Genomic DNA, 27,328 nt, shown 5'->3' with positions numbered 1-27,328 from the left:
TCTATTAGGACCTCGCCTAATAAAGTGGTGCGGGTCTCCCACATCATTCCCCTACGCTCTGTCAAGAAGCATGGGACTTCATTTCCAGAAATGTCGGACTGAGTACACATGGGATACCAGTCATGAATGTAAACCTCATAGGTCATAAGGTAACAGAGAATGTCGAAGAAAAGGTGTATTAATCTTTGGCACCAATAACTGCCAGTAGTCGATTGTGCCACAAATAATGCCTTGGCCAACTCAAACTTGAGCCACAACCATAACAACTCAGCATTAGATCAACACCAGTACAACCAAGTCCCTTGCCAACTACAATTACCTACAGAAAAACAGACATTTTCACCCTGGACATATTGTATGTTGCTGCAGGGAGAGAGGATGAGTATTTGACTATTGCAAGACTTGAATTTCACAACATTCCTACTCACACCAATCGACTGCAGACAATTACAATCAACCTGTGACACGAATCCTGGACGACGTTGCTCACCAAGACACTGTAGCTGCTCTCTGCCATCATACAGAGGTACTGACTGCTCATCTAGTTGTTGAATTCAGGATAATTAATTGAGGTGACCACCTAGGGAAGTGAGGCTGCCATAGATGAAAATCCTCCACAGAAGAGAGTCACCATGATGTCAGGATATCTCACTGATGTCATCACTGACGGCCAAACTGACCAGGTACTAATGGATTTAGGGGCTCCTTTTTCTGTAATATCAAATGCTTGTCATCAGCTAAAGAAGATTATGTTCCATGATATGAAAGCAATTGTACTGAAGTCTGCAAATGGGAAACATATCCAGATAATAGGAACATTTACTGAAAGGATAACCACGAATGACAGAATGTTAGAGAACAGAACTGAGCTATGTATACTTGTTTTGATTCACCAGTGGATCCTGACATCATCTCCAAACCCTTAGTCTCCGTACGATCGGAGACGCAACTTGCTAGTCTCCGTATGCTCGGAGACGCAACTTGCTAGTCTCCGTACGCTCGGAGGCGAAACTTGCTAGTCTCCGTACACTCGGAGACGCAACTTGCTAGTCTCCGTACGCTCGGAGACGCAACTTGCTAGTCTCCGTACGCTCGGAGACGCAACTTGCGAGTCTCCGTACGCTCGGAGACGCAACTTGCGAGTCTCCATACGCTCGGAGACGCAACTTGCTAGTCTCCACAACTACTCATTTAACTGAAAAATTGCTATTTGAGTCTGTTACCAGGTAAAAGTGGACAATCCCAGCACAGAAAGGATAGCAAATATATAAGTTCACAAGTATTAATGAGGACTTGCAGCACTGCTGCTATGTATGCAACTGTTAGGCATTGCGAATGTTATACAATGACGCAATGATTGATCGGTTAGCAAAGAATATTGTTCTGGTTGCAAACACACAAGCACAAGAGCGTCAACCTACACACACACACACACACACACACACACACACACACACACACACACACACGGGTGTGCAAAACATAAGGATGAAAGTAACTTCCACGTCAAGTGTCATGCCAAGTAACACAGCTCGATGAAACTCGGGCCATACAGAGAAAGAACTGCTGCAGTACAGTATGGAAGTTAACTGAAAGGAATAAACAGAAATGACACTTAAAAGGCAGTAGTTACAGTGAACTCAGCCAGATTCACTATGGCTCGCTGGACATTACAAATGGGGGGACATGGTTCTCAAACGAGATGAGATCAACACGGATAGCAGTGCAAGTTCTGCAATGCACTCCACAATGCCGGACATGACCTCATATGGCAAGATGCTAGAACACGTAATTCACCCTGGTGAATGTGTTCATTTTGGTGGTCCAGGTGTTACGGTGTGGGGAGGCATAGTGCTACATATGCACATTGACCTCCAAATCTTTGAATACAGTACACTCTACGGTTGTGTTATTATTAAATGCATCTTTTCAGGGATGCACTTTTTCCCAGTTTCATTTTTATGGATGACAATGAATGACAGCATTAAACAGTGCAGGCAGAGCAGCTCTTGGGACGAGAAGACATCTGGTGAATGGACTGTCCTGCCCATTCCTCAGGCTTAAATCTGATAGAGCACAGGTTGGATGTGTTGGGGAGACATATTGCAGCACATCTACATGTGCCAACAACCATCCAGCAGTTGTTAACTGCAATGGTTGAGGAACAGAATGCCCTACCACAACAACTCCTTGCCAACCTTATGGTCAGCATGGGAGCATTTTGCAGAGTATGCATTGCAGTCTGGGGTAGTCACACACCCTATTAAGTACTATGTCCTGTCTTTTGCAACGTCCACGGGATCATTAGGAATCATGATGACTTCAATGTAATTACTGTCTTTGAATAAAAGTATCATTCGTATTACTCTCATCTTGTATTTCTTTCAGTTACTTTCTGTATTTATACTGTGGAAGTTCTTTTATGTACAGTCTATGTTCCATCAAGCAATATTACTTGGCAGTGACACATCATGTAAAAGTTACTTGTCCCTATGTTTAGCGCACTGCGCGCGCACCTGTGTGTGTGTGTGTGTGTGTGTGTGTGTGTGTGTGTGTGTGTGTGTGAACACAAAACTTTTTCAAAAACTGTTAGAAATTTATTTTAATAATTGATCCATATTTAGAGAATGTCTAACAATTATAATGACATACGAACACTTTCAACATGTTAATGAGTCTTTGATAACAGTGCAAGAAAACAAGACACGAGGATAGAGTGTATTATATAAAATGATGATTAATTATTACAATAAATTAACAGCAGTCTTTGAAAAAGTTATAGAAATGAATTTAAACAACAAAACTCCCTATTAGACCACAAATGAAGGTTGCCTTGACCAAAAGAATACACGAATAGTGCCGCTTTTGGTTACAGAGACATAATAGAGACTTTGCTGTGTGCCTAGTTTCATGTGACGGAGCACATACGTTTTCTCATGGTGAAGGTGAAATAAATAAGAATACAGCCATTTTGTGTCCATTGGATGAACTTTGTATTTTTTTCATCTGATGTAAGGGCATCAAACTTTTTCCAGACATCACTCTTTCTTTAACAGAGAATTTTCGCTGTTGTATACACCATAATACTTCATTTCTGTCTTACACTCTCAACTGTCTCACTCAATACAGCTTTGTCAGAGGCCAACTGATCCTGATAATCTGTCTTTCACTTCTTAGTACTACTTTACAACAACACAATTGTGCACTCTGCTTCCATACTGTACCACAATTAGCCTCATTCCATTATGTCAGTAAGAGAGAATAAGTTGACAAGTAAGAAGCAACCACAGTGCATTCTCAGCATCAACATACTCATGTGACTACAGCGGGAAGAAAGGAAGGCCAGTATAGTACTGACATAACAATGGCATCTCGATTTCTAGTGCACACGACCCTAAACATTAGACTCATACTCACTCCACTTTTGATCTCTACAGAAAGCAGGCTTTTGGTATTGTCACTTCAGCAAACTGAAGTTGTAATGTTATTCTTGGATGGGGAATTCTTTCAGCCATCGCAAGCAGTCATACACTGCAGGTCAGAGCTCCAGTTTGATGAAGCTATTCCAACAACAACACAACAAGAATTGCTCCGAGTGGTTGACTGACACGGAAAGATGTTGTTATCCACTCTTTATCATCATCATCATCATCATCATCATCATCATTTAAGACTGATTATGCCTTTCAGCGTTCAGTCTGGAGCATAGCCCCCTTATAAAATTCCTCCACGATCCCCTATTTAGTGCTAACATTGGTGCCTCTTCTGATGTTAAACCTATTACTTCAAAATCATTCTTAACCAAATCCAGGTACCTTCTCCTTGGTCTGCCCCGACTCCTCCTACCCTCTACTGCTGAACCCATCAGTCTCTTGGGTAACCTTGCTTCTCCCATGCGTATAACATGACCCCACCATCTAAGCCTGTTCATCCTGACTGCTACATCTATAGCTACTTTCATATCCGTAACCTAAACCTTGTTGATAAGGTAACCTGTATCCACCCAGCTTTCGCTCCCATACAACAAAGTTGGTCAAAAGATTGAACGGTGCACAGATAACTTAGTCTGACTTCCTTCTTGCAGAAGAGAGTAGATCGTAGCTGAGCGCTCACTGCATTAGCTTCGCTACACCTCGCTTCCAGTTCTTTCACTATGTTGCCATCCTGTGAGAATATGCAACCTAAGTACTTGAAACAGTCCACCTGTTCTAACTTTGTTCCTTCTATTTGGCACACAATCCGTTTATATTTCTTTCCCCCTGACATTACTTTCGTTTTGGAGATGCTAATCTTCATACCATAGTCCTTACATTTCTGATATAGCTCTGCAATATTACTTTGCAAACTTTCAATCGAATTTGCCATCACAACTAAGTCATCCGCATATGCAAGACTGCTTATTTTGTGTTCACATATCTTGATCTCACCCAGCCAGTCTTTTGTTTTCAAGATATGATCCATAAATAATATGAACAACAGTGGAGACAAGTTGCAGCCTTGTCTTACCCCTGAAGCTACTCTGAACCATGAACTCAATTTACCGTCAACTCTAACTGCTGCCTGACTATCCATGTAAAGACCTTTAATTGCTTGCAAAAGTTTGCCTCCTATTCCACTCTTTAGCAATAATGCAAATCCCAGTCATCAAATGCAATGCTTTGACAGTTGCAGAAACCTACTCAGCACCACAAAATAATCCCCATGTCAGTGATGATTATAAGCACTGCAGGCAGGCAAGGAGAACTTTCGATCACTGTCTCGAGCAGCCTCAATACCATCTCTAAAAGTATTCGTGTCAGAACATCTCAATCATTCCTAGAAGAACGATTTTAGGCTTGAAAACTAAGAAGATTTTATTCAGCCATGCCACCACAAAAGACTCTGAGGACACATCCCAAGAAGGTCATCTTAGCAGCATCAGTGGCGAATTCTGCCCTGTTAACACAGCGCACAATGCCGTGGAGGAAGCTACTATTGAAATGCCAGTAGGACCTGGCCCGACACAGGACCGTTACTGAATGACAGCCATTCTGTGTCAAGTTTCGGATAATTCCAAATTCAGAGGGGAGGAAAGATAGACCATGCAACCATTGCTAGAATACCATATCAACTTTGAGATCATCTGCCAACTAGCCAGTGCCTGTATATTGTGTCACCAGCTGAACAACAGATAATTTAGGAAATGGAGAAGATGCTGCATGATGACATCACTGATCATTCAGGCATTCCTTGATCCTGTTTAGTTGTCCTCATGAAGAAGAAGGAAGGCACAGAGCATACCTGTGACTGACCCAAATCACACAGAAAGATGTCTACCATTATAGCACACTGATGACACCCTAGATGGCTGGAAAGAAGCAATGGACTCTTTAAGTTTAAAGTTACACCATTTGGTCTGTGTAATGTCCCAGTCACCATCCAATGTATGATGGATAACCTGCTTTGACACCTTAAATGGATGATGTAACTTTGCCATCTGGATGACACTGTTGGTTTTTCAAATACATTTTCAGGAACATGTACGCCGAAAGACAACTGAGTCGAATTGTGTTCAGACTGCACGCTTTGATGCATCAACGGCTGATACTAAAAATGAAGCTATTGCTGAATGCGCAGGTAGCATTGTACATTTATTCACTTTTAAAGGTTTCAAAAGGACTTAACATCGGGCTTATGGACAGTTAATGCTGGACCACAGTTCCATCTCAACGTGATCTGGAGTTGTTGAGCAAATTAGGCTCACCTAATCAGATTGGGTAAGTAATTTACCATCAGGTATCTAGAGGACAGTCGAGGATAAAATAGTGGTGTGGCGAGTCTCCTTCGGAGAGTGAATCCTTATAAATCTTGTAATTATGCTATCTAACTATTATTGTGTTTTGGGTTTTGGTAGTGTAGGTTCCGGAGTTCACTGATGGAAATATTAACAGGCTGATCTTCAGGATTGTTGAATGAAAACCAGGCTTAAATAATTTTTTAGAGTGTTATTAGATGTAAATAGGTATTCTGACCAAGTAATTGTTACTGGGGGTTGACGTGCAAAGTGTTTAAAATCAGACCTTGATCCAATCAGGGAACATTAGTGGGACATGACGAGCAAACATGTGATGAGGACCGAGATTTGCATAACTCTTTAACTTTAGGGACCAAAGTGGTAGTGGCACTTTGGATTTATTTCTTCTTCTTCTTCTTCTTCTTCTTCTTCTTCTCCTTCTCCTTTTTCCTTTTAAACTGGGATACAGAATTTTGCTGTCATTAAAGAAATTGTACTTGAGAAATATGAAGGAAAAACTTGTGAGTGTAAAGCAGTTTCTAGCTCAAGACTATTTCTTGGTAGTAGTAAGAAATTTTCCTACATACACATCAGCAGCATAATTGAAATTAACAGATAATCATTAACAAGGTGCACTCTTTCTTTTTTCTAAAGGTGGGAAACTAATTCTAACTGAATATAGCCTGATACATTAGTAGGACTGAGCAAAGAATTGCTTCCGGCTAAAAATAAAAATACAATAATATTATGATTAAGTGTATTAGGCTACACAGATTAACTTCATGTTTCTAGGCACAATTTGTATCAGTAACTGGCAGAATACTGGTTTTTATTTAAATGACAGCTGTCAGATGCATTGGTTTTCACTGGATGTTATTTACACATAATTTATAAAAGAAGTGGAGCAGCAAGAAGAGATACTAACATGGCACACACACACAATAGGAAGTATAGACAGACATTTGACCTGTGTCATAAAATACAAGTGTACACATACATTTATTATTTTTATGCACCAAACATAACGTTTCAGTTGGTACTGTTGGAATTAAAGCAAAAAAGTGCCTCTTAGTCACCCAAGAAATAAAATTGGGGTACCTAGTGAATGGTGATAGAGTCAGTCTCAAACCAGAGAAAATAAGAGCAGTTACAGATTTTCCGACTCCTCAGCATATTTGCAATGTGAGAAGTTTTCTTGGCATGTGCTCACGGTCCCATCGATTCATACAGAACTTCCATACCATGCCTCTATAACTGAGAAAGAGTAACTTACACTTGTTTGGGCACTCAACAATTTCTGGCCATACTTATTTGACAAACTATTCATCATTGTGGCAAACCACTTGCTGGCTGACCAGTCTCAGGGATCCACTGGATTGGCTGGTGAGATGGACACACGAGGCTTCTTGAGTATGATATCACAGTGGTATACAAAATTGGATACAAACACAAGGGCACTGACTGCCTTTGAAGAATTCTTCTGGTAGAATATAGTAGCCTGGATGAAATCCCAGTCACTGCTGCATTAAATGGCATTGCTGCTGAATAGAGGAAAGATTCTGACCTGCGGAAACTGTAGAAGCCTTGAAGAAGGAACTGACCAAAGGAGAATTTCAATTAATTAATGAAACATTGTGCAAGAGAAACTATGATCCAATAGGACAGAAATGGTTGCTCATCTATGGTCACTTACGCTGAAGTTCTTCCACTGTGCTTAACATCTGGTCACCCTGGACATGATGAGATGCACTTATTACTGGCCAGGCCTCTATCGCTCTGTTAAAAAACTACGTGAGTCGCTGTAAGGGATGTCAACAATGGAAGCATATGCTGCAGTTACCTCTGGGCATCTGGCACCAATTCTGCCTGCAGCAGTATAATTCCACCTAATTGGAGCTGACCTCTTGGGGAGGTTCCGTAAGTTGACAAATGGAACTGATGGGTAATAATCTGCACTAACTACCCCATCCACTATGATGTCAACGAAGATGTGGTGACCACAGAAGCTCTAGAAAGCGCAAGGTTCCTTGTAAAGGACATCATTTTCTACAATGGAGCACACAATGTGATGATCTCTGATCATGGAAAAGTTTTCCAATAAAGATTAATACCACACTGGACTTCATGTTGCGACTTCACTTGCAGGATGAAAACTGCCTAGCTTTCAAAGACAAATGGCCTTACAGAATGCTTTACTAAGACACTGGCAAATATGCTCTCGTCGTATGTTGATGTCGAACTGAGAGATTGGGATGACATTCAAATACAAGCGAAATAAGACACTACATGCTTTACATCATTCCCTCTGCTCACCAACAAACACACCAAAATGATAATCGATATACTATTCGCTTTTCAACCAGTTGATACTCAGAGTGACTAAGTGACACAGCTAATCACCAGAATGAAGATGCAAGAAAGTATACGGACCGTGGATTTGTAGGAGAAGGTCCAACCAGTGAGATACAGTTCTAGTCTTGGCTTGGATTTTGATTCCTGTGCAGAAAGTAGGATTATCGGAAAAGTTACTCAAATGCGCAAAGACATCATCCGTGTCCTTCATATGAAGTACTGCTGCAGTCCAGAGGTGCAGATCAAAGATGAGAGGTTCAATAAATCTGAAGATCCAGTCAACAATCACAAAGCTTCGATGGGAGCACCTACTCTCGATGCTGATGTTCATCATGGGGAAAAGGATATAAAAATATGACCAGAATGTAAAGATCCATCAGAGGACCAATGAAAAGATCTAAATTCAATGGATTGTAGTCTGTTGTGATGAGAATTTCTGAAATGGCCAACTACTGTTATTCCCGGAGAGGGAGCAATAAACCGAGCTCTGGCGCAAGCAGTATGGTGTAGTGGTTAGCTGCAATGGCTAGCATGCTGTGAGACACCTGTTCAGGCCCAACCAACAGCAAATATTTAGTACTTTTCATTTCTGGATGGTTCCTGAAATACATTGTGCAGTCACGTTGATGTGACCACCTATCAAATGCCTGCCTTTTGAAGTGCGGATCACTGCCTAACTGCCTAATGTGCAGGAAGAGAGTCAATTAGGTTCTGGAAGGGATGTGGGATCATGCTGACTCCAGTGCTGTGACCAGCTGTGCTAGGTTTCTTGGTCAAGGGTACTTGGCGCAAACAGCCTGACCGAGATGATCCCTCAGTTTCTCAATGGGGTTTAAATCTGGTGAGTATGGTGGCCTGGTGAGCACAATAAACTCATCCTGGCGTTCTTCGAAACATGCACGTAAACTGTGAGTTGTGAGAAACACTGCATTTTCCTGCTTGTAGATGCCATTGTGCCGAGGAAAAAGAAACTGCACGTATGTGTAGACACAGTCACCGACATGATCCCGAGGGATAGAGACATACTTCTGTTGTTCCAGGTGCTTTTCAGAATGATGAGATCACGCAGGGAATACCACAAAAACATTGCCCAGTACATAATGCTTTCTCCTCCAGCCTGTACCCTTCTCAACATTGTTGGAGGATGTTTGCTATTACACGTTTCACACCACACATGCCCACGGCCATCTGTCCAATATAGCATAAAACGTGATTCATCTAGAAAGGCCACTTGATGGCCAGGAACAGGTTGTCAAAAACCGTGGAGTCAACACAGTCTTTCAGTCCAAAGAGTGATCGACACAGATCCGAGGGCAGGGCACACGCCATGGGGGCATATGGGATCACCCCCTGATGAAGAGGTAACAGTGGGCGAAGTTGCAGTTCTGAGCAGAGACACCGTATGCAAACTGCAATAGTCACTCTAGTTGTGGGCTGCCGTTGCAGAACGTGGATATACCTATCAGAAAAAAGACTGGGTAGTTCAGATGCTCACGTGAGCAGCGAATGTGTATCACATGAGTGAGCAGCAGTAGTTGGTGAATGATCTGCAGTGGAAGAACCCCAGCCTTCTCTAGTAGGTTGTTCGCAGGGCTGGTCTGAAACTCCACAATAGTTTATAAGCTCCAGCGCCTGCAATCCTGAAAGCTCCATATGCTGTTTGCAGATATGAAATGCAAGCTGATAACTCTCAGATGCAGAGGCTCAAACACAATGCAGAGCAAAAAGTTTGGCAACAGCATCTGGTTCACTAGAGACAACACCATTCAGGAAGACACCAGATACCACCTGTGTTGGACTAGTGCCCATAGACTCATCAAACCTTTGCCCAAACCTGCGAAGGAGGGATTTGCAGTCCAATGGTAGTAACATATTGTTACCAGCGTTGTTGTTTCTACTGTTTTATTAGGTGGTGGCCTGGAACATGGAGCTGTTTAAAGTCAATGAGGTGCTCCAATGACAGGTATTGTTTATAGCATTGGAGAACCCGTCTTATCTCTAATTCTAATGGCCACAGCAATTTCTGGAGTCCACCAATGCACTGTTTTCCAACAGGAGGTTCCCAAGGAATAGGAGATTGCTAGGTCTGCTGCCAATAAAATGGATGCAGTCTTGCACTGGCCAGCTGCATCAGTACCTCGACATTACTGGGTGCTAAAAGTGATGGCAGTGACAGAGGTATCCCAGTGAGCCATTGCTGAGAGCCCATCTGGGTAGATGCCCAGGTGAGTGATACTGAGGGACAGGATGATCAGAAAATGATCACTCTCACACGGACCATCACAAACTGGCCAATAGATGGAGGGGGGAAACCCAGGGTTGCAAATGGAAAGATCTAAAATCAAATAAGATCCATGTGCCATAATGAAGTGTGTGGGAGCACAGGTAGTCGAGAGGAGAATACTGAGCTCTGTGAGCAAAGTTCAAAAGCTTTACCAAGGCCAGTGGTCTTAGTTACACAACACAAGGAGTTAAGGGCTTGAAGTCAGCTAAAATGAGGGAGGGTGGAGGTAGCTGAGGAATCAATTCAGACAATGCAATCTGAGATCAGAGGGACTTACACATTCAGGAAGGTAAAACCCAGACACATCCTTAAATGAACAGCTACAGCCTCCAAAGTTGTATAGTGTGGCACTTGTCTGCCATAGACAGAGTTCAGAACGTACACGAAAACTCAGTTTGATGCGCTGTCATAGTCAGTTCAACCCTTAAAACAGTCCCAATAGCCAAGAAGAGTACGTGCCTGCAATTTTGGGAACCAAGTTTTGTGGAGGGCAATGCAGAAAGCAGGAGAAGTGCATAAGAAATGCCACAGCTCATTCATTTGGTGGAAAAATCAACTACGGTTCCACTGGAGGATCACATTATTGGTATCCCTTGGGAGTGAGAAAATGTGAGAGGACCAACGGGGCAGGCCATGCCCCAATGTCACCTGCTGCCACCAGTTGTAAGGATACGATATTAATACACATCGGTTATGAAGCAGGTTATGTAGGGGGATTTAAGCCACAGGCCACCTGGAACTCTGACTCTGGGACTGAGTCAGAACATGTGCAGTCACGTCGCACAGAAACCACCGGAATCTTCCTTTCTGACTCCTCCTAAGATGATTTTGATGTCCAAGAGGGCTTGTCTGCCCCAGTTTCAGGGACAGAGAAGAAACGTGAATCCCTAAGACCATCCACTTGTGGTTCCTTTAGCCATTGGATAGAATCTGGTTGCAGATCAGCAGAATCCTGGGAAGGGAGTGACCCAAGGGACCCTTTCCTGGTGATGCGCTCCAGAGGAGGGTGTTGCTTCTCTGGCTGTGGGCTGGGGATTGACATTCCAGGTGGGTGGGGAGTCAATGATACCAAAGTGGATGTGAGGGAACAATAGGAGTGGTGCCCCCAACCACCAGGGAAGCAGATGTATTTGAGCGGCCCTGAAGGCCTGACACAGAAACCACAAAGGGCGAGGGTGCTGTCGCTAGAGAGGACTACATCATCATAGCCGTAGCAAATGCCATTGTCATGCGTACAGGATGCAGATGAACAAATTTCTTCTTGGCCTTCTGATATGTGAGCCAATAAAAAGTCTAATATTCTTGGATTTTCCTTTCTCTATGAACAACAGTGCAATTCAATGAACAGAGGGAAAGGTGCACCCCATAGTTGACACTGGATGGTGGGAGGATCACAGGGAGTGTCTGAGTGAAACTGATGTACAATCTCTACAGATGGTGCTGGCATTACAATTCAAACCTCAACCAAAGCACCTCATGGTAGGGGGAGCATATGGTTCCACATCACATCAATACACTATTACCTTGATCTTTTCAGGTAATGAGTTGCCTTCAAAAACTAAGATGAAGGCTCCAGTAACAACACTATTGTTCTTTGGTCCTCACTGGACACAATGGACAAAATGCACACCCCATTGCTCCAAACTGGCAAGTAACTCATCACTACCTGTATAAGTTGTGGTGGAAGATGACATCCTGTACCATGGGACTATTACGGGGGTGTGATAGTTACAGGAACGTCAGCCAGCTTGTAACACACGAGCAGCACCCAGGACTGACCAGAGGATGTCAGTTTAATTCTAACTGAAGCTATTTCTCAAAACATAGCCTCAAGATATTCAACAAAGAATAATGTCTTTGTGGCTGAAAAGGAATGCCACAAATTGTAGAGCAACTAAGTAGTGTGGGAGTTTTCTCCCCTTGTCTCTGAGCTCTATATTCCCTTCCATGGCACAGCCAGTGAAAGAAACATTGTGCAGTCATATCTCTCCACATCGTTGTAATCCTTTCCTTCAGAAGAAACTGCTAGTGCCGTACGGTCACCAGCGGAAGAAAGTTTGAGCTGCTTCATTAGCAACTAATTCATCTTGGTGCCACTCACTCTGAATGGGGCTCACCCCATAGGCATCATGCAGCCACAGCAACAGTTACTGCACTGGTGAACCGTTGCACGGAGTCCCTGTGCCCCAGCCGCAATGGGTGCACACGCTGGGAAAACCTCAGATCACACATTTAATGAAGAATGAAAAGTTGTATAAAGAGAAAGAGAAAATGGGGGGTGGGGGGTGAGAAACCGAATGTCCTGTGTGATCAGCAGCAAGACCATCAAATGGGAAGCCAGAGGAGAAAAAAAGAATAGTGGAAGGATCGACTCACAGCATGGAAAGGGGAGTAGTGCGGCAAGGGCTGGGGACTACGTTATTGGCCAAGCAAATACTCACAAGAGAGGTGAGCCCCACTGGGGGGAGGTGGATGGGTAAGTGGTAACACACATCTTAGGCACTGGCACAATGAATAACATTTACAAGCAGATGAGTCAAGTCCAAAACTCCCTCATACCACTTATTTAAAATTCACCCCCCCCCCCCCCCCCCCACAACATTATGTATTGTCTATCGGGTCACTGAAATGTTTGTTCTATTGGTTATAGAATGTAAGTCATGTGATAGGAGTACATTACCGTCACAAGTAAATGTGATGCATAGTGAGTACAAGCGAGATACAACATAGATGCCTCACAGAAATGAAAACAACAAATAAATGGGTGTGTACTATGTTACAACAAAGGAATTCAATAGTCGAAACTATAAAAACAGAATGGAAAAATGTTAAAAACATACGTTTTGATAGAGCACAAAGAAACTGTGTGACTGTGGAACTGTTGTGTATATTTGTTGCAGCTTATGTGACAAACTATGTTTTCATCATTTCCTTGGGAGTGACCATATTCTTAGTCACATGAACACCTAAATTGGGCAATCTCACTCACCCACCAGGAGTACAAATTAGGTGTGTCTATAAGAGATTCCTATCATATGACACACATACTATCACTAAAGCCATGTATGACACACCAGAAGTGTTTACCGGTGGAGGATTTGGTTGACTTGTTGCCTTGTCATCAAACATTTGCAGTTCCCATTCAAAAGCCTCTTTGTTTTGGCTGCTAATAGAGTAGTTGTGCAGACTCAACTTTCGTTGTAGATCCCTTTCTTATGCCTTGCTGTTTCAAACAGACATTACAGCACGACACAGACACAAATTTGAATAATGGGATCGGGCATCAGGGATCTTTGAGAGCCCGGCTCCTCTGCTTTGCACCGTGATTACTTACCCATAATGCCCTGTCTGTTCTACACTGCTCTATGTTGTGTTTCCTGTGCTTGGACTGTTCACTGTTTCCATTTTGCATTTTTTCATAATTTAGTACACCTTCTTCCTCTTTTCACACTTGATCTGTGTTCAGTTTTGACGGGCTGTCCACTAGACCCTTCTACCACTAAATCTGAGGGGGTTTGTGATGGGGAGTTTCCCTTGTTAGTTTTTTGTTTGTTCAGGTACAAGTAACTATGTAACATAGTGAAGAATGTACAGTAGAAAATTAAAGTTGGTTTGAGCCAGTAATTTAGTTTCTTAGTATTTTACTATTCTCCTTTTCTCTAATTTTGAACAGATCATATGGAACCAGTTTTGATAACATTTGTGTGGCCCAAGGCAGTACAATAAAAGACTTTTAATCAGTTTCTTTTCCACAGCAGCTGTATATAAATTGCAGTAGTTAACAAGAAAAACATATATGTATGCTGCACCTTAGCATATAAATAATATAAAAAATTTAATGTACAGCACACAGAAGATATTTTCTTGTAAACTATTTCACAATTAGAAAGAACCTTGTTTACAACATGTTCACTATGTCCTATCACTGTAACCTCATGAAGCTATTTTCACTCTATGATATCAAGAGCCAGTGGCTTTAAAATGACTGCTTTGCTTTCCCATTTTTTTCCTGTGGATTCTCTTTGCTTTTATACTTGCAAAGGTGATTTTTTTTCATTATATTCTGGAATTTATATACTACTATGTCACAGAGTATCTATTGCATTCAATATCAATATGAAACATGTAAAAACTGTAACCTTTTATCGTTGCAAGCGTATTTGCAAGTGCAGGTACCTGTGACAGCCTTCTTAGTATTCATCTTTTTAGAGCATTAGTTTCTTAAGTATAGCTTCCTAGAGAGAGGTGATACCGAAAGCTTAAAGCTTGGAGACTGAGTACTCTAGAACATATTATCTGATTCACAATCAGGAATCTTCTGTGATTAAGTATGCGAAATTCGCCTTGATATATTCATGGTATTCTCGGTTCCAAACACTCTGGGAGTTATTGTACTTTGAAGATGAAGGTGTACATGAAGATTGTGTTTCATATTCTACTGTATCACACATACTGAACGTGAGTTCATCTTTATATACAACAGGGATGTTACTAAACCTTGGCACTGTAAACACCTACTTCGATTCGACACACAACATTCCACTATCAATGTCTATTAGTGATCACTGCAGCATGCACATATCTTGTCGTTCATGAGCTTCCTGCTCATGAAGCCTAGTTTTGTCTAATGAGCAAGTAATGAAGACCAGTGGCAACACACTGGAAGCACGTAGAATGTTTGGCTTATTGACTACCATGAGCATGACAAACCTTGTACTCCCGACTCTGACATCAACCCTATTAAGACATACAAATCGAACTGAAATAAAATCTTGCAATATGCAGCCAGTTATTCAACGTTTCACCATTACAGAACAGAAGAAATACAAGAAGAACTGTGCATTTAGAACATCACGTGTGTTAACTGTCATATCTGGCACAGCACACTGCAATTAGTCTCCTGTAACATAGGTTATATATCTTTTGTGACTAATAAAAGTATTATTTAGATCAATTTATTACAGTTGCAAAAGACAGTATTAACCTATAAAATTTGTATAACTGTGACTGTAAAGACGACAAAAAACAAAGAAGACAAAATGCATTCCTGCAAAGTTCCCCAAAATTTCCAGTTGTTTGATTATCAAACCAAGTAATTGTTTTCTGATACACCATTTGATTCTGATGTGGCAAGTCATTTATTATGATTTTTGCACATCACTGTTTGAGACAGTGCATATTTACATTGTGGTTTTGTCTTCAACATCCCTAATCTGACTTAGGGTATTATTTTGACAAACATAAATAACAAAATTTTATAAAAAGTGTAAACTTTTGATAAAAATTATACGGAAAAACATCCAAAGACAATGATACAACTACACTTTTTTCAGACTTACTGTAGGTGGTGCAGCTGTTGGAGCAGGAGCCGGCACAACCTCAGGCCGACTGTAAACAGTTGGCTGCTGTGGAGCAAGCAGTGGTGGAGGTGGAGGAGGCGGAGCAGCATGACAAGAATGTCGGCTGGTTCCCTGCTGAAGCCGGCAATAAGCATCATCTTCACCACGGCCAATCAAGCTTCGGCTGCAATAATGGAATGACTCATATTATTTATTTATTTATTTAACCTGATCAGATTAGGGCCATAAGGACCAGTGTTCCACACATGCAGCATTTCACACATCAGAGTTACACCATGGCCATAGTTTAAATGAGAAAATTAGCTTACTCTAGTGACAATATGAATAAAAAGTAGTGACTAAGATCTAATAAAGTAAATGCGGCAGTATTTTTACAACAGGTGGTATACATACAGATTATGATAAAAGCAATAATAATAATAGTAAGAAAAAATCATATAATAATGACAAACATGAGAAAGATTGGCAATAGTAATGAGGGTTTGTGCAGATGTACATTAATATCTTGGTGTGTAAAGTAGATGTTTACTAGTATAGTGAGTTTTGGGGAAGGGAGATTTAAGGAGGGGGAAAGAGGGAAGTAATGAGGTGAGGTGCATTCATGTACAGAGGAAGGCATTACTGTTGCTTAAGTAGATACGTCATTAACTGTTTTTTGAAGCCGGACATGTTTTTAAGTTCTCTAACATAATGAGGGAGGTTATTCCAGAGTCGGGTTCCCGCTACTGTTAAGGACTTGGAGAAGGTGACTGAGCGATGCAGTGGAACGGATAAGATTTTATTATAATGGGAACGCATGTTTCTGTCATGTTGTTCCGACATGAGCGTTAAGGACGATGAGAGATATGAGGGACAGTGTACATTTATAAGGGAGTAGATGAGACAGAGTGTATGGAAATCTCTGCGTTTGTCTGCACACAGCCAGGACAATTTTGCATATGCTGGTGAAATGTGATCAAAAAGTCAAACGTCACAGATATATCGGACGCAGGCATTCATGACCAGTTCTAGACGTCGGGAATTTTCCTGAGGGAGGCCTTGTAGGATAATATCGCTGTAGTCAATGATTGGGATTATAAGCGTTTGTACTAATTTCTTTTTCAGATCGAAAGGGAAGCGTTTTTTTATATTTTTGTAGGACATGAAGAGATGCTGATGCTTTTTTTGCACACTGCAGTTACGTGCTCTGTCCAATTTAGATTTTCATCTATTATTACTCTTTGCTGAGGGAGAGAAGTTAATATTTGTTCCATTTAGGATAAGAGGTGGTATGGATTCCCGATGTTTTGGCCTAATGAGCTTAGAGTGACCAACAAGTACCGTTTGGGTTTTAGATGGGTTTAGTTTTAGACCTACGTCCTGTGCCCATTTTGACAGTCCATCGAGGTCAGTATTGAAATTTTCAATAGCTTTCTTGAGATTGCTTGGTTTCGCACTTAGATACAACTGAAGGTCATCAGCATACATATGATATTTGCAATAGGTCAGAACCGATGACACATCATTGACATACAGAGAGAAGCGTATAGGACCTAATACTGAGCCTTGGGGAACGCCTGACACTACATGCCGCCATTGTGATTTTATATTCCCAGACAGGACGCGTTGCTGATGAGCCGTCATGTATGAGCGAAACCATTGCGCTGCACTTGGTGAGAAATTTAGACCGCTAAGTTTGGTTAGTAAGATGTCGAAGTCAACAGTATCTAATGCTTTGCTGAAATCTAAGAAGCAAATGATAGTCGCTTCTTGTCTGTCCATGGCTAGTTTCAGGTCATCTGTCACCTTTATCAGAGCGGATGTTGTGGTTCAATGTTTATGGAAACCTGATTGGTATTCGTCTAGTAGATTGTTAGTAGTTAGATAGTTGGTGAGCTGGTCATAAACTATATATTCTAAGGCCTTTGATAGTGCAGGAAGAAGGCAGATGGGGCGGTAGTCAGAGGGTGCTGTGGCGATGTCCTTTTTAGGCAGTGGCTTAATTTGTCCCAGTTTCCAGGCCTCAGGGAAAACACTTGTGGTTAATGAATTGTTGAAAATGTCTGTTATAGAAGGCAGTAGTTGGTCAATAATAAGTTTTACCATCTGGATAGTGATACCACCATGTCCAGTAGATGCTGAGATGCTGATCTAATCCGCATTATGGCTTTCTTGACAGTACTGCAAGTGACGTGCTGTAGATAGAATTTTTCTTTGCTGCAGTCGTTCATCTCCATGAAGTAATCAATTATTCTCTGTTTTTCTTTTTTTTCTGTTCAATTTTGGTTGTAGGTAATGTGAAGAATCTGTTTAGTTCTTCAGCTGGAACCATAGGATTTTCTGCAATTTTTATTTTGCCTATACCGAGACTACGGAGATTTTTCCACAGGATAGCTGGTCTACATCTATTGTCAGCTAATGTACAGACATGTCTGAGCTTAGCATTTCTCATCGCTTGGCTGACTCTGCTTCGTTTCTGCTTGTATACAGCATGATTTTCAGGTGTATGGTGTATCTCGTATGCTCGATGTGCAGCATCTCTGAGATTCATGAGCTGTTTTAGTTCATCTGTCAGCCAAGGTGCAGGTTGCCTTTTTATTTTTCTGGTCTTTATTGGAGCATATTTGTCATATAGTTGACTAACTTTGTTAGTGAAATCCTGGAGTTTGTCGTTTATGTCCATGAGGGGCGTAGAGGTCATCCCCCAAACTATTTCTTGTGCTTCAGTTTTGAGCTCAGGCAAATTTATGCGTTTGAGGTCTTAGTATGTAGACAGTTTTTGCTTCTTTCTAGGTCATTCTAGTGAATACGTCATGAAAATGATGTCATGGGCAGACATGCCAGGCGCAGCTATTTGAGAGGTGCGGATTATTCTGTTTGGAGATTTCGTTGCGAATATATTTATGAAAGTGTGACTGGTAGTCGTGTGATGAGTAGGTGCCAGCTGAAGTAGCGTCATATTTGAGGAAGAAACCATCCTCTTAAATTTCCCAGTGGAAGGACTATTGCACAGAAAATTAATGTTAGTGTTACCTGCTATAATTACATTTTCATATGACGATTCGTGACTAGATAGGGCAGTTTTGAAGAAGGTGAACCCACCTACATTAGGAGGTTTGTAAAGGACACATATTAAGCACTTTCTGTTAAGTGATTTGATCTCTATGAATGTATATTCCACTTGTTTATCTACATTGATGTCGGATGTGTGTAGTACTGTAGGTGACAAGTCAGAGCGTATGTACGCCCCTACTCCGCCCCCTCGTCTGTTGCATCTGTCGTGCCTGAGAAAGTTATAGCCATCTAGGTTTACGGAAGTTGTAGGAATACTTGGTTTGAGCCAAGTCTCTGACAAAAGTATTACGTGTATATCAGCAGTTTGAAATATATATTTGAATTTGTCGAAGTGAGCTGGCAGAGACTGGACATTTGCATGTGCAATATGGTGCTTGGAGCGTTCGGGTGTTGATTGCCCGAGGAAGCTGCCGACCGATGTTTGCGTGTCGTGGTTGGCAGTCACAAGAGGGTCTGGCATGAGGAATGCGGAAGGCATGTGAAGGAGGGGGGGGGGGGGGGGTGTCCTCCCAGTTTTGTGTAGTGATAGCGGCCGGGAGGGGGAGGGGGTAGGTCCCTGGGGAGGCAACGGGATCTGCGGCCAAGGTCAGCGAGGTCAGCAACGGTTCTGGAAGTAGCCGTGGGCTGGCAGGGGAAGGAATTTTGCTAAACACAACGGGAGTAATCTGCATGTTATGACAGTGTTTTATATTAATTTCACTTATGAGGATAACAACTAAAGTATGATGGTGGGTTGCTAATTAAGGATGGAAGTGAGACTACCTTATGTAATAATTAACAAAATTACATGGGAAAAACAATTAAAGATGAAAATAGTTATGTGGAGAAACGAAAAGTTGGTAATACAAATAATAACAAAAATTACACGAGAAAAAATAATTAGAGATAAAAAAAATAGTTATGTAGAGAAACGAAACAATTTGATAATACATTAGTTAAGATATGGTTAACAATATAAACATACAGGTTAGTGGCAGCAAGATTAGACATGATTTAACTTCTAAAGCACAGGCTTTCGAGTTCATTAACACTGCAAATTGTTTTCTTTCCGTTTTCAGTCTTAACCATTATCCAGCCGTCATTTGTCCAAACGTTCTGTATCCCAAATTTTGAAATCGTGCTCTTCAAAATGTTTAGTCTTTCAGAGGTCAGATCCTCGCGTACTGTCAGACCCGACTTCGCGAGATTCTTCTTCGTTCTGAAGATTTCAAATCTTTTCCTATATGACATAAATTTCACTGTTATAGGTCTTGGTTTTGTAGAACCTGGCGACTTACGACCCACTCTATGACTTCTGTCAATGTCACTCAGAGTCACCTGCACGCCTAGCTTTTCTTGGACAAGGTTTATCACAAGTTCATCTGTGTTCTCTCTGCTGCTCTCTGGAATGCCGAACAGTCTGAGATTATTGCGTCTCTGATATTGTTCAAGCTCATCCGTCTTCTCGATCAATTTCTGTTCGAGCAGTCGTGCTTTCTCCTCACTTGCTTTTAACGATGTGTCTAGTGCATGGATCTTGCTCGCATTCGCCTCCAGAGTTTGCTGTATTTTGTCCGTCACTGCTGCAGCGTTAACGCATGTGAAGGAGGGGGGTCACTCACTCGCCGCCATGCTGTTAAGGTTATGTTATGTTATGTTATGTTATGTTATCAGAGACATAGCAATTTATATACATTGGTGATCCACAAATAGTCTATTAATGGAATTATTTAGTGATTAGATTAGATTAGATTCAGTTTTCATTCCACAGACCCAAAAAATGAGATGGTTCTTGCGGGTGTGGAACTTGTCAAAATGCATAACATAAAAAACATAAAACATTTGAATATAACACTTACTACCCTAATCATTTGTCAGGAGAATGTCAAAACAAGTGAATACAAGACAGTAAACTGGAACACCTAATATTTACAGAATTAATACACTATCAGAATGAAATCAATGTTATGCATTATTAGTAAATTTATCACATACAAAATACCTCATCTTGATTGTCGTGACCAAGTGCTGACAAAACTGAAATCTAACAGATATTTTAATTTAAGCTGGCCTAACAGTCTCTGCTAAGATATTCATCTATAGAGTGGAAGGAGTTGCATATCAAAAAGTCTTTCAAACTCTGTGCTTTATCTGAAACAAAGTTTTTAATGGTTGCTGGCTATTGTTTGAAAATGTGTGCTCCTGAATATTGGACACCTTTTTGGACCAAGGTAAGTGATTTTAGATCTTTATGTAGATTGTTCTTATTCCTAGTATTGATACTATGTACTGAGCTGTTGGTTGGAAATAGAGATAGATTATTTGCAACAAATTTCATTAATGAATAATATACGGAAAAGCAGTGGTTAGAATAGAAAGTTCCTTGAACAGGTTTCTACATGATGTTCTAGAATTTATGCCACAAATGACTTTTATTAGACACTTTTGCACCCTATAAACTTTTGCTCGGTTTAATGATTTACCCCAGAATATGATCCCGCATGGCATAATAGAAGGAAAGTAAGGAAAGTATGCAAGTTTTTTTTTAATATTTCTCTCTCCCACTCTGACATCATTCTCACTGCAAATATAGACTTGTTTACGTGCTTAAGAAATTCTGTGGTATGCCCTTCCCAACATAATTTATTGCTGAGTTGTAATCTCAGAAATTTAACACTGTCAACCTCTTTGATCTGGATGTCTTCATGTATTATACACATGCTGGAAGGAAATCTCTTACAGGTTCTGAACTGCAAATAGTAGGTCTTTCCAAAGTTTAATGATGGTGAATTAGCTTTAAACCATTTATTAATGCCAGTAAAAATTTGATTAGCAGCTATTTCTAAATCTGTACTTGACTTAATAGTTATTGCAATGTTTGTATCATCTGCAAACAAAACAAACTTAGCATCTGGCAATGTAACAGATGAGAGGTCATTAATGTACACAAGAAAAAGCAATAGACCCTGAAGATGGAACCTTGAGGAATGACACATGTAATTAATTCCCAATCAGATGGAGACTGACTGCTTACTGCACAGGTATTTTGCAGTGACAACCTTTGTTTCCTGTTAGTTAGATAATACTCAAACGATTTCACAGCGTGGCCGGTGATGCCATATTATTCTAATTTACTAAAGAGAATGGTGTGATTCATACAGTCAAAGGCTCTTGACAGGTACCATAAAATTCCAGTAGCCTCTAATTTATTATCTAATGAATTAAGTACATTCTCACTGTAAGTGTAAATAGGTTTCTCTCTGTCAGAACCCTTAACAAATTCAAACTGTGACTTGGACAATACATTATTTGCAGTCAGATGCTCAAGGAGATGCTTGAACATAAGCTTTTCAAATATTTTTGAGAAAGCCGGCAAAAGAGAAATTGGTCGATAGCTTGGAGGTATCTCTTTATCCCCCTTCTTGTAAAGAGGCTAAAAATTTAGCATATTTTTGCCGGTATGGAAATGTCCCACTGATAAGAGACTGATTACACAAATAACTTAAGACAGAACTGAACTAACATGAGCACTCTAACTTCGCTGATATGTTATCATACCCAGTAGAATACTTAGATGTTAATGACTTCCTTGGGAATCATGTCATTTCCATTTTAATGAAATTATTTTTGAAGACTGGTTTCAGATACTCCATTGCACTGTTCACCGAACCTGATAACTCCAAGCTGTCAGTAACAGAAATGAAGTACTTCTTTAAGAGGTTTACAACACTACATGCACTTGTTGCCACAGTGACTTTCATTCAAAAGTCATTTTAGTAGCTCAGTGTGAAAGCAAACAACACTTTTGACATATTTATAAATATTAGTAATCTAATTGCTTTAAAGTATTTGAGGCAGTGTTTGAGACTTAATTTTGTGACATTTTTGAAATAATGAAAATCCAAAGGTTGATTACAATGGTAGCAACACTGAGAAGTTTTTGTGTGTGTGTGCAGAGACAAAACATTTAATAAATGAATCCATATCCAGGAGTAGGGATCTAAATGATTCATTATCTGGGGAACATGGGATTCAGAGAGAAAAAGAGAGCAGAGGAAACAAGGATAGTGAGGGGCATAAATTCAATGGTAGTATATTAGGACAACAGCCAACTTCTGAAATAGATTGTCTGTAAATTACTTACATAGTGAACAGTGGAATTTACTCGTATGTGAGAGACCAATGTCAGGCAGTCATAATAGGAGGTTTAAATCATGTATAAATATGGTAAGTACCCATAGGGACTCATTTGTTTGATACAAGGGAGTGTGTCAAGAAGTACAAATGCTGAATTGGAAGATACTTAACAGCAGAAGCAAAATATAACACAGAAACCTATGTGCAAAATTTCAAGAAGCAATTTTCTGCAGGACACCCTTATGTACTCAACAGATCATTGGTTCATGCCCAAAGAAGATTGAAATAACAATATCAGACTACTGGATGTGCAGGCAGATACATATAAGCATTCTTTCTATGCTCCATTATCCAACAAAATCAAGATGAAGCATAAATATTTGGTAAAATGCAGTATACTGCCATTGCATAAGAATGACTTGGAGGGGCCACATACTGACATTGATGTGCATTTAAATTTCAGTATGGTTCTCTTAATTTGCAAACTGAATAAGATTATTAGCACAAAACTACAACTACTTCTATGTAAATCACATTAAAATTGAGACGTAGATGTGAACATTTTGTGCACTTTTGAGAAATGGTTGTTTTACTACTATTTATACTCTCAAAAACGCAAGTGTTGGTTGGTTGTTTTGGGGGAGGAGACCAGACAGCGAGATCATCGGTCTCATCAGATTAGGGAAGGACGGGGAAGGAAGTTGGCCGTGCTCTTTTAAAGAACCCATCAATTTGCCTGGAGCTATTTAGGGAAATAACGGAAAACCTAAATCAGGATGGCCGGATGCAGGGGGCAAGAGTTGGTCAAATAGATAATCATGAATTCATAAACATGAGTAGCAGACAAGTGCATATATGTATGTTCCATATCTCCTCCTAAACCACAGAATCGATTTCAACCAAACTTGATACACATATCACTTACTGTCTAGTAAGAATTGCTGTGGTGGTAAGAACCACCTACTTATCAAACGGGTGGAGGTGGAAAAGCAGTGAAAATACTCATACTTTATTCATCTAGTATTTGTGAATGAGTGCACTTAGTGACTTGTAGGAAATTTTACACATAATCTCAAACCTTTACAAATATTTTTCTCACTGACAAATTCCACAAAATAACGAAAGAAAAAAGTTTATCACTTAATACATTTTTGCTGTTCATGCAGTGAAATTATCACATGAAGTATGATGTTTTAATTTATTACTTCTTCAGTGCTAACTGTATTCACAATATGTTTTGCACACAGTATTCACACATGCCACTGTATGTACTAGCAAAACTGTATCAGTGTATGAAGCATTACTCAGCAGATATGACATTACAAACACTGAGATACATGAAACGCTGCTGCATCATGCATGATGTTTTAATTTATTATTTCTTTACTGCTAAATCTAATTGGAAAACATTTCGCAAACAGTATCCATGTATGGCGCTGAATGTACTCACAAAAAAATGTTAGTGTATGACAAACATTCAGGCAATATATTGTAACAAACATTGCGACATGTGAAAATATAACATTTTAATTTATTACAATAATGTAATTGGAAAGATAAATAACCTACTCACCAAGTGGCAGCAGAAAACAGACAAAAAGAATGTTATAAATAAGCAAGCTTTCAGAGCCAGTGGCTTCTTCCTAGCTATAAAAACCTTCTTTTATGCGGGTGTTCTGCTGCTACTCGGTGAGTAGATCTTTCATCTATCCAATTACATTATTTTGTGAAAAATTGACCGATTTCATTGTTATTTAAATTTATTGCTTCTTTACTACTATTCTATGAACCATGGATCTTGTCGTTGGTAGTGTGGCTTGCAAGCCTCAGTAATACAGACAGCTGTACAGTAGGTGCAGCCACAATGGAGGGTATCTGTTAAGAAGAGGGGCAGCAGCCTTCTCAGTAGCAGCATGGGCAACAGTCTGGATGACTGGACTGATATGGCCTTGTATCATCAACCAAAATGGCCTTTCTGTGCTGTAGTGATTTGAGAATTTCTGTGTAAATTCTAGAAGCACTTAGCCTTCTACCATCTCGAACACATGATATTCTTGATACGAGTGTGGGATGGTAGAATCCTACCTGCTGCACATCACATGTTTGTGTGTGCAGGATTAAAATCAGTCGCGGGAAGAAAGTAGACATATTGGTCGGATTGAATCGACAAGTACCTGTCGGGCAATCCACAGATGTTTTAGTGAGTGTGTAAGAAAGAACCATGGAGTTCATATGCAGCTCTGTGCTTATTGTGTAACTGACTATTGTTTTTATAACAAGAACAGTTGAAGAAGTACTCTTGTAGACTCTTGACACAACTTTGTTAGAGGCAGGACTCACTTCACGATTCATGTTAAGAATGGTCATGGTATCCAAGCCAACTTTCTTTTGACTGTAACACAATTTTTTTCTAATGTCCGACTGTACGAGAGACTTGCAGTAAGTTACATATTCATGTGGAAAGTGAGATTTTTATTGTGTATGGAGGTCAAATACATCATTAGTCAATGAAAAATAAAGTTTGTATGTCTACTTATTTCATAAGTAGAAAGAGTCTAAAAATTCCTGTATCCAGCGTTGTTCGACAGAGTAGTAGTCAAGAAGGTTTCCAGCAGCCGGCTATTCAGTAAAGAAGAGTGGCTGCAAATTCCAAGTAAGTGACATCATAAAAAAGCAGAAGGTGGTTTGGGGGAATAAGCCGATATAACTCAGATCCACACTCACACTTAAGTCATCAGAACATTAAGAGTGCTGGTACTGTGAATGGCTGAAAGCAAGGGGAAGCTCCAGCTGTAATTTTTCACGATGGCATACAGCTCTACCATAAGACTAAATGATTATGGCATCCTCTTGGGTAAAATAGTCCCCCATTTGGATCTTCGGGCAAGGACTATTCAATAGGATGTCATCAACAGGAGAAACAAAGCTGACATTCTAAGGATTAGAGCATTGAATGTTAGATGCTTTAATTGGGCAGGTATGAGGACGATTTGAAAAGTTCTCGGAATCATCATGAGAGGTCAGCACTAGTGCAATGAATTGTTCACTGGACTGTAAATATGAGTCACGTCAGTGCCCTTGGAAGAGAACTGTGGCGGTGACGTGGCTCTGTAGTTGTTCCTGCTAAGCGATTTGCGAAGATGGAAAAAATCGAGATTGGAGCAGTGATTAAGTACTTCATAAAGAAAGGTATGAAAGCAAAAGACATTCATGCTGATTTCCAGAATACACTGGGGGACTCTGCTCCTTCATATTCAACTGTTGCCAAGTGGACAAATGAATTTAAATTTGTTAGATGATGATCCACGCAGTGGTCAGCCAAGATGTGTCACTACTTGAGAAATCATTGCAAAATTGCACAAAATGGTCATGCAGGATCGCCGATTGAAAGTGCATGAAATTGCTCACAGTTGCCAAATGTCATCTGAAATAGTATATCACATTTTACTGAAGAATTAGAAATGAAAAAATTATCTGCAAGATGGGTGCCGTGCCTCTTGATGCGCACCTACACAAATGTGCTATTGCCATGGCAAAATTACACAAAGGTATGAATTTTTGCCACACCCGCCTTATCCACCTGATATGGCTCCATCAGACTGCCATCTCTTCCCAAAACTGAAAATTTTTCTTGGTGGATGAAGATTCACTTCAAACGAAGAACTGATAGCTGAAGTTGACAACTATTTTGCAGGCCTGGAACTCCATTGGACCAAATGCATTAATCTACAAGGAGACTACATTGAAAAATAAAAAAGTTTCAGTGATGTAAGTGCTTTTTCTCTATTCTGTTCTAAGCACTTTTCAAACCAGCCTTGTAATTAAAAAAAAAAAGGAAATGGATAGGTTAAAGTTGGGTATAATGGGAATTAGTGTTGTTCTGTGGCACGAGAAACAGGACTTCTGGTAAAGCGAATACAAGATTATAAACACAAAATCAAATAGGGATAATGGAGGAGTGGATTTAATAATGAATAAGAAAATAGGAATGTGGTTAAGCTACTGATGAACAGCATAGTGAATGCATTATCATGGTGAAGACAGACACAAAGCCCATGTGTAACACACTAGTACAAGTTTATATGCCAACTGGCTCCACAGATGATGTAGAAACTGAAGAAATCTATGATGAAATAAAAGGAATTGTCCCGATGGTTAAAGGAGATTAAAATTTTATTGTGATGGGAGGCTGGAATTCGATAGCACAAAAAGAAGAAAAGGAAAAATACACTCCTGGAAATGGAAAAAAGAACACATTGACACCGGTGTGTCAGACCCACCATACTTGCTCCGGACACTGCGAGAGGGCTGTACAAGCAATGATCACACTCACGGCACAGCGGACACATCAGAAACTGCGGTGTTGGCCATCGAATGGCGCTAGCTGCG

The 27,328-nt window shown here is 40.4% G+C and overlaps 1 protein-coding gene across 15 annotated transcripts in view; it reads right to left on the bottom strand.

Moving 5' to 3' along the window:
- Positions 1–27,328, bottom strand: part of LOC126365765 (E3 ubiquitin-protein ligase Arkadia-like) — a 323,922-nt gene that overhangs the window by 93,825 nt on the left and 202,769 nt on the right. For all 15 annotated transcript variants that reach the window (XM_050008269.1, XM_050008274.1, XM_050008281.1 and 12 more), the window contains one exon: positions 15,749–15,932. In XM_050008269.1, the coding sequence (XP_049864226.1) occupies positions 15,749–15,932 (184 nt within the window). The remainder of the gene's footprint in view (positions 1–15,748; positions 15,933–27,328) is intronic.

Source organism: Schistocerca gregaria, chromosome 4 (assembly GCF_023897955.1).
Source record: "Schistocerca gregaria isolate iqSchGreg1 chromosome 4, iqSchGreg1.2, whole genome shotgun sequence".
In the NCBI taxonomy this organism is placed as follows: Eukaryota; Metazoa; Arthropoda; class Insecta; order Orthoptera; family Acrididae; genus Schistocerca; species Schistocerca gregaria.
This window is presented reverse-complemented; position numbering and strand designations above follow the sequence as displayed.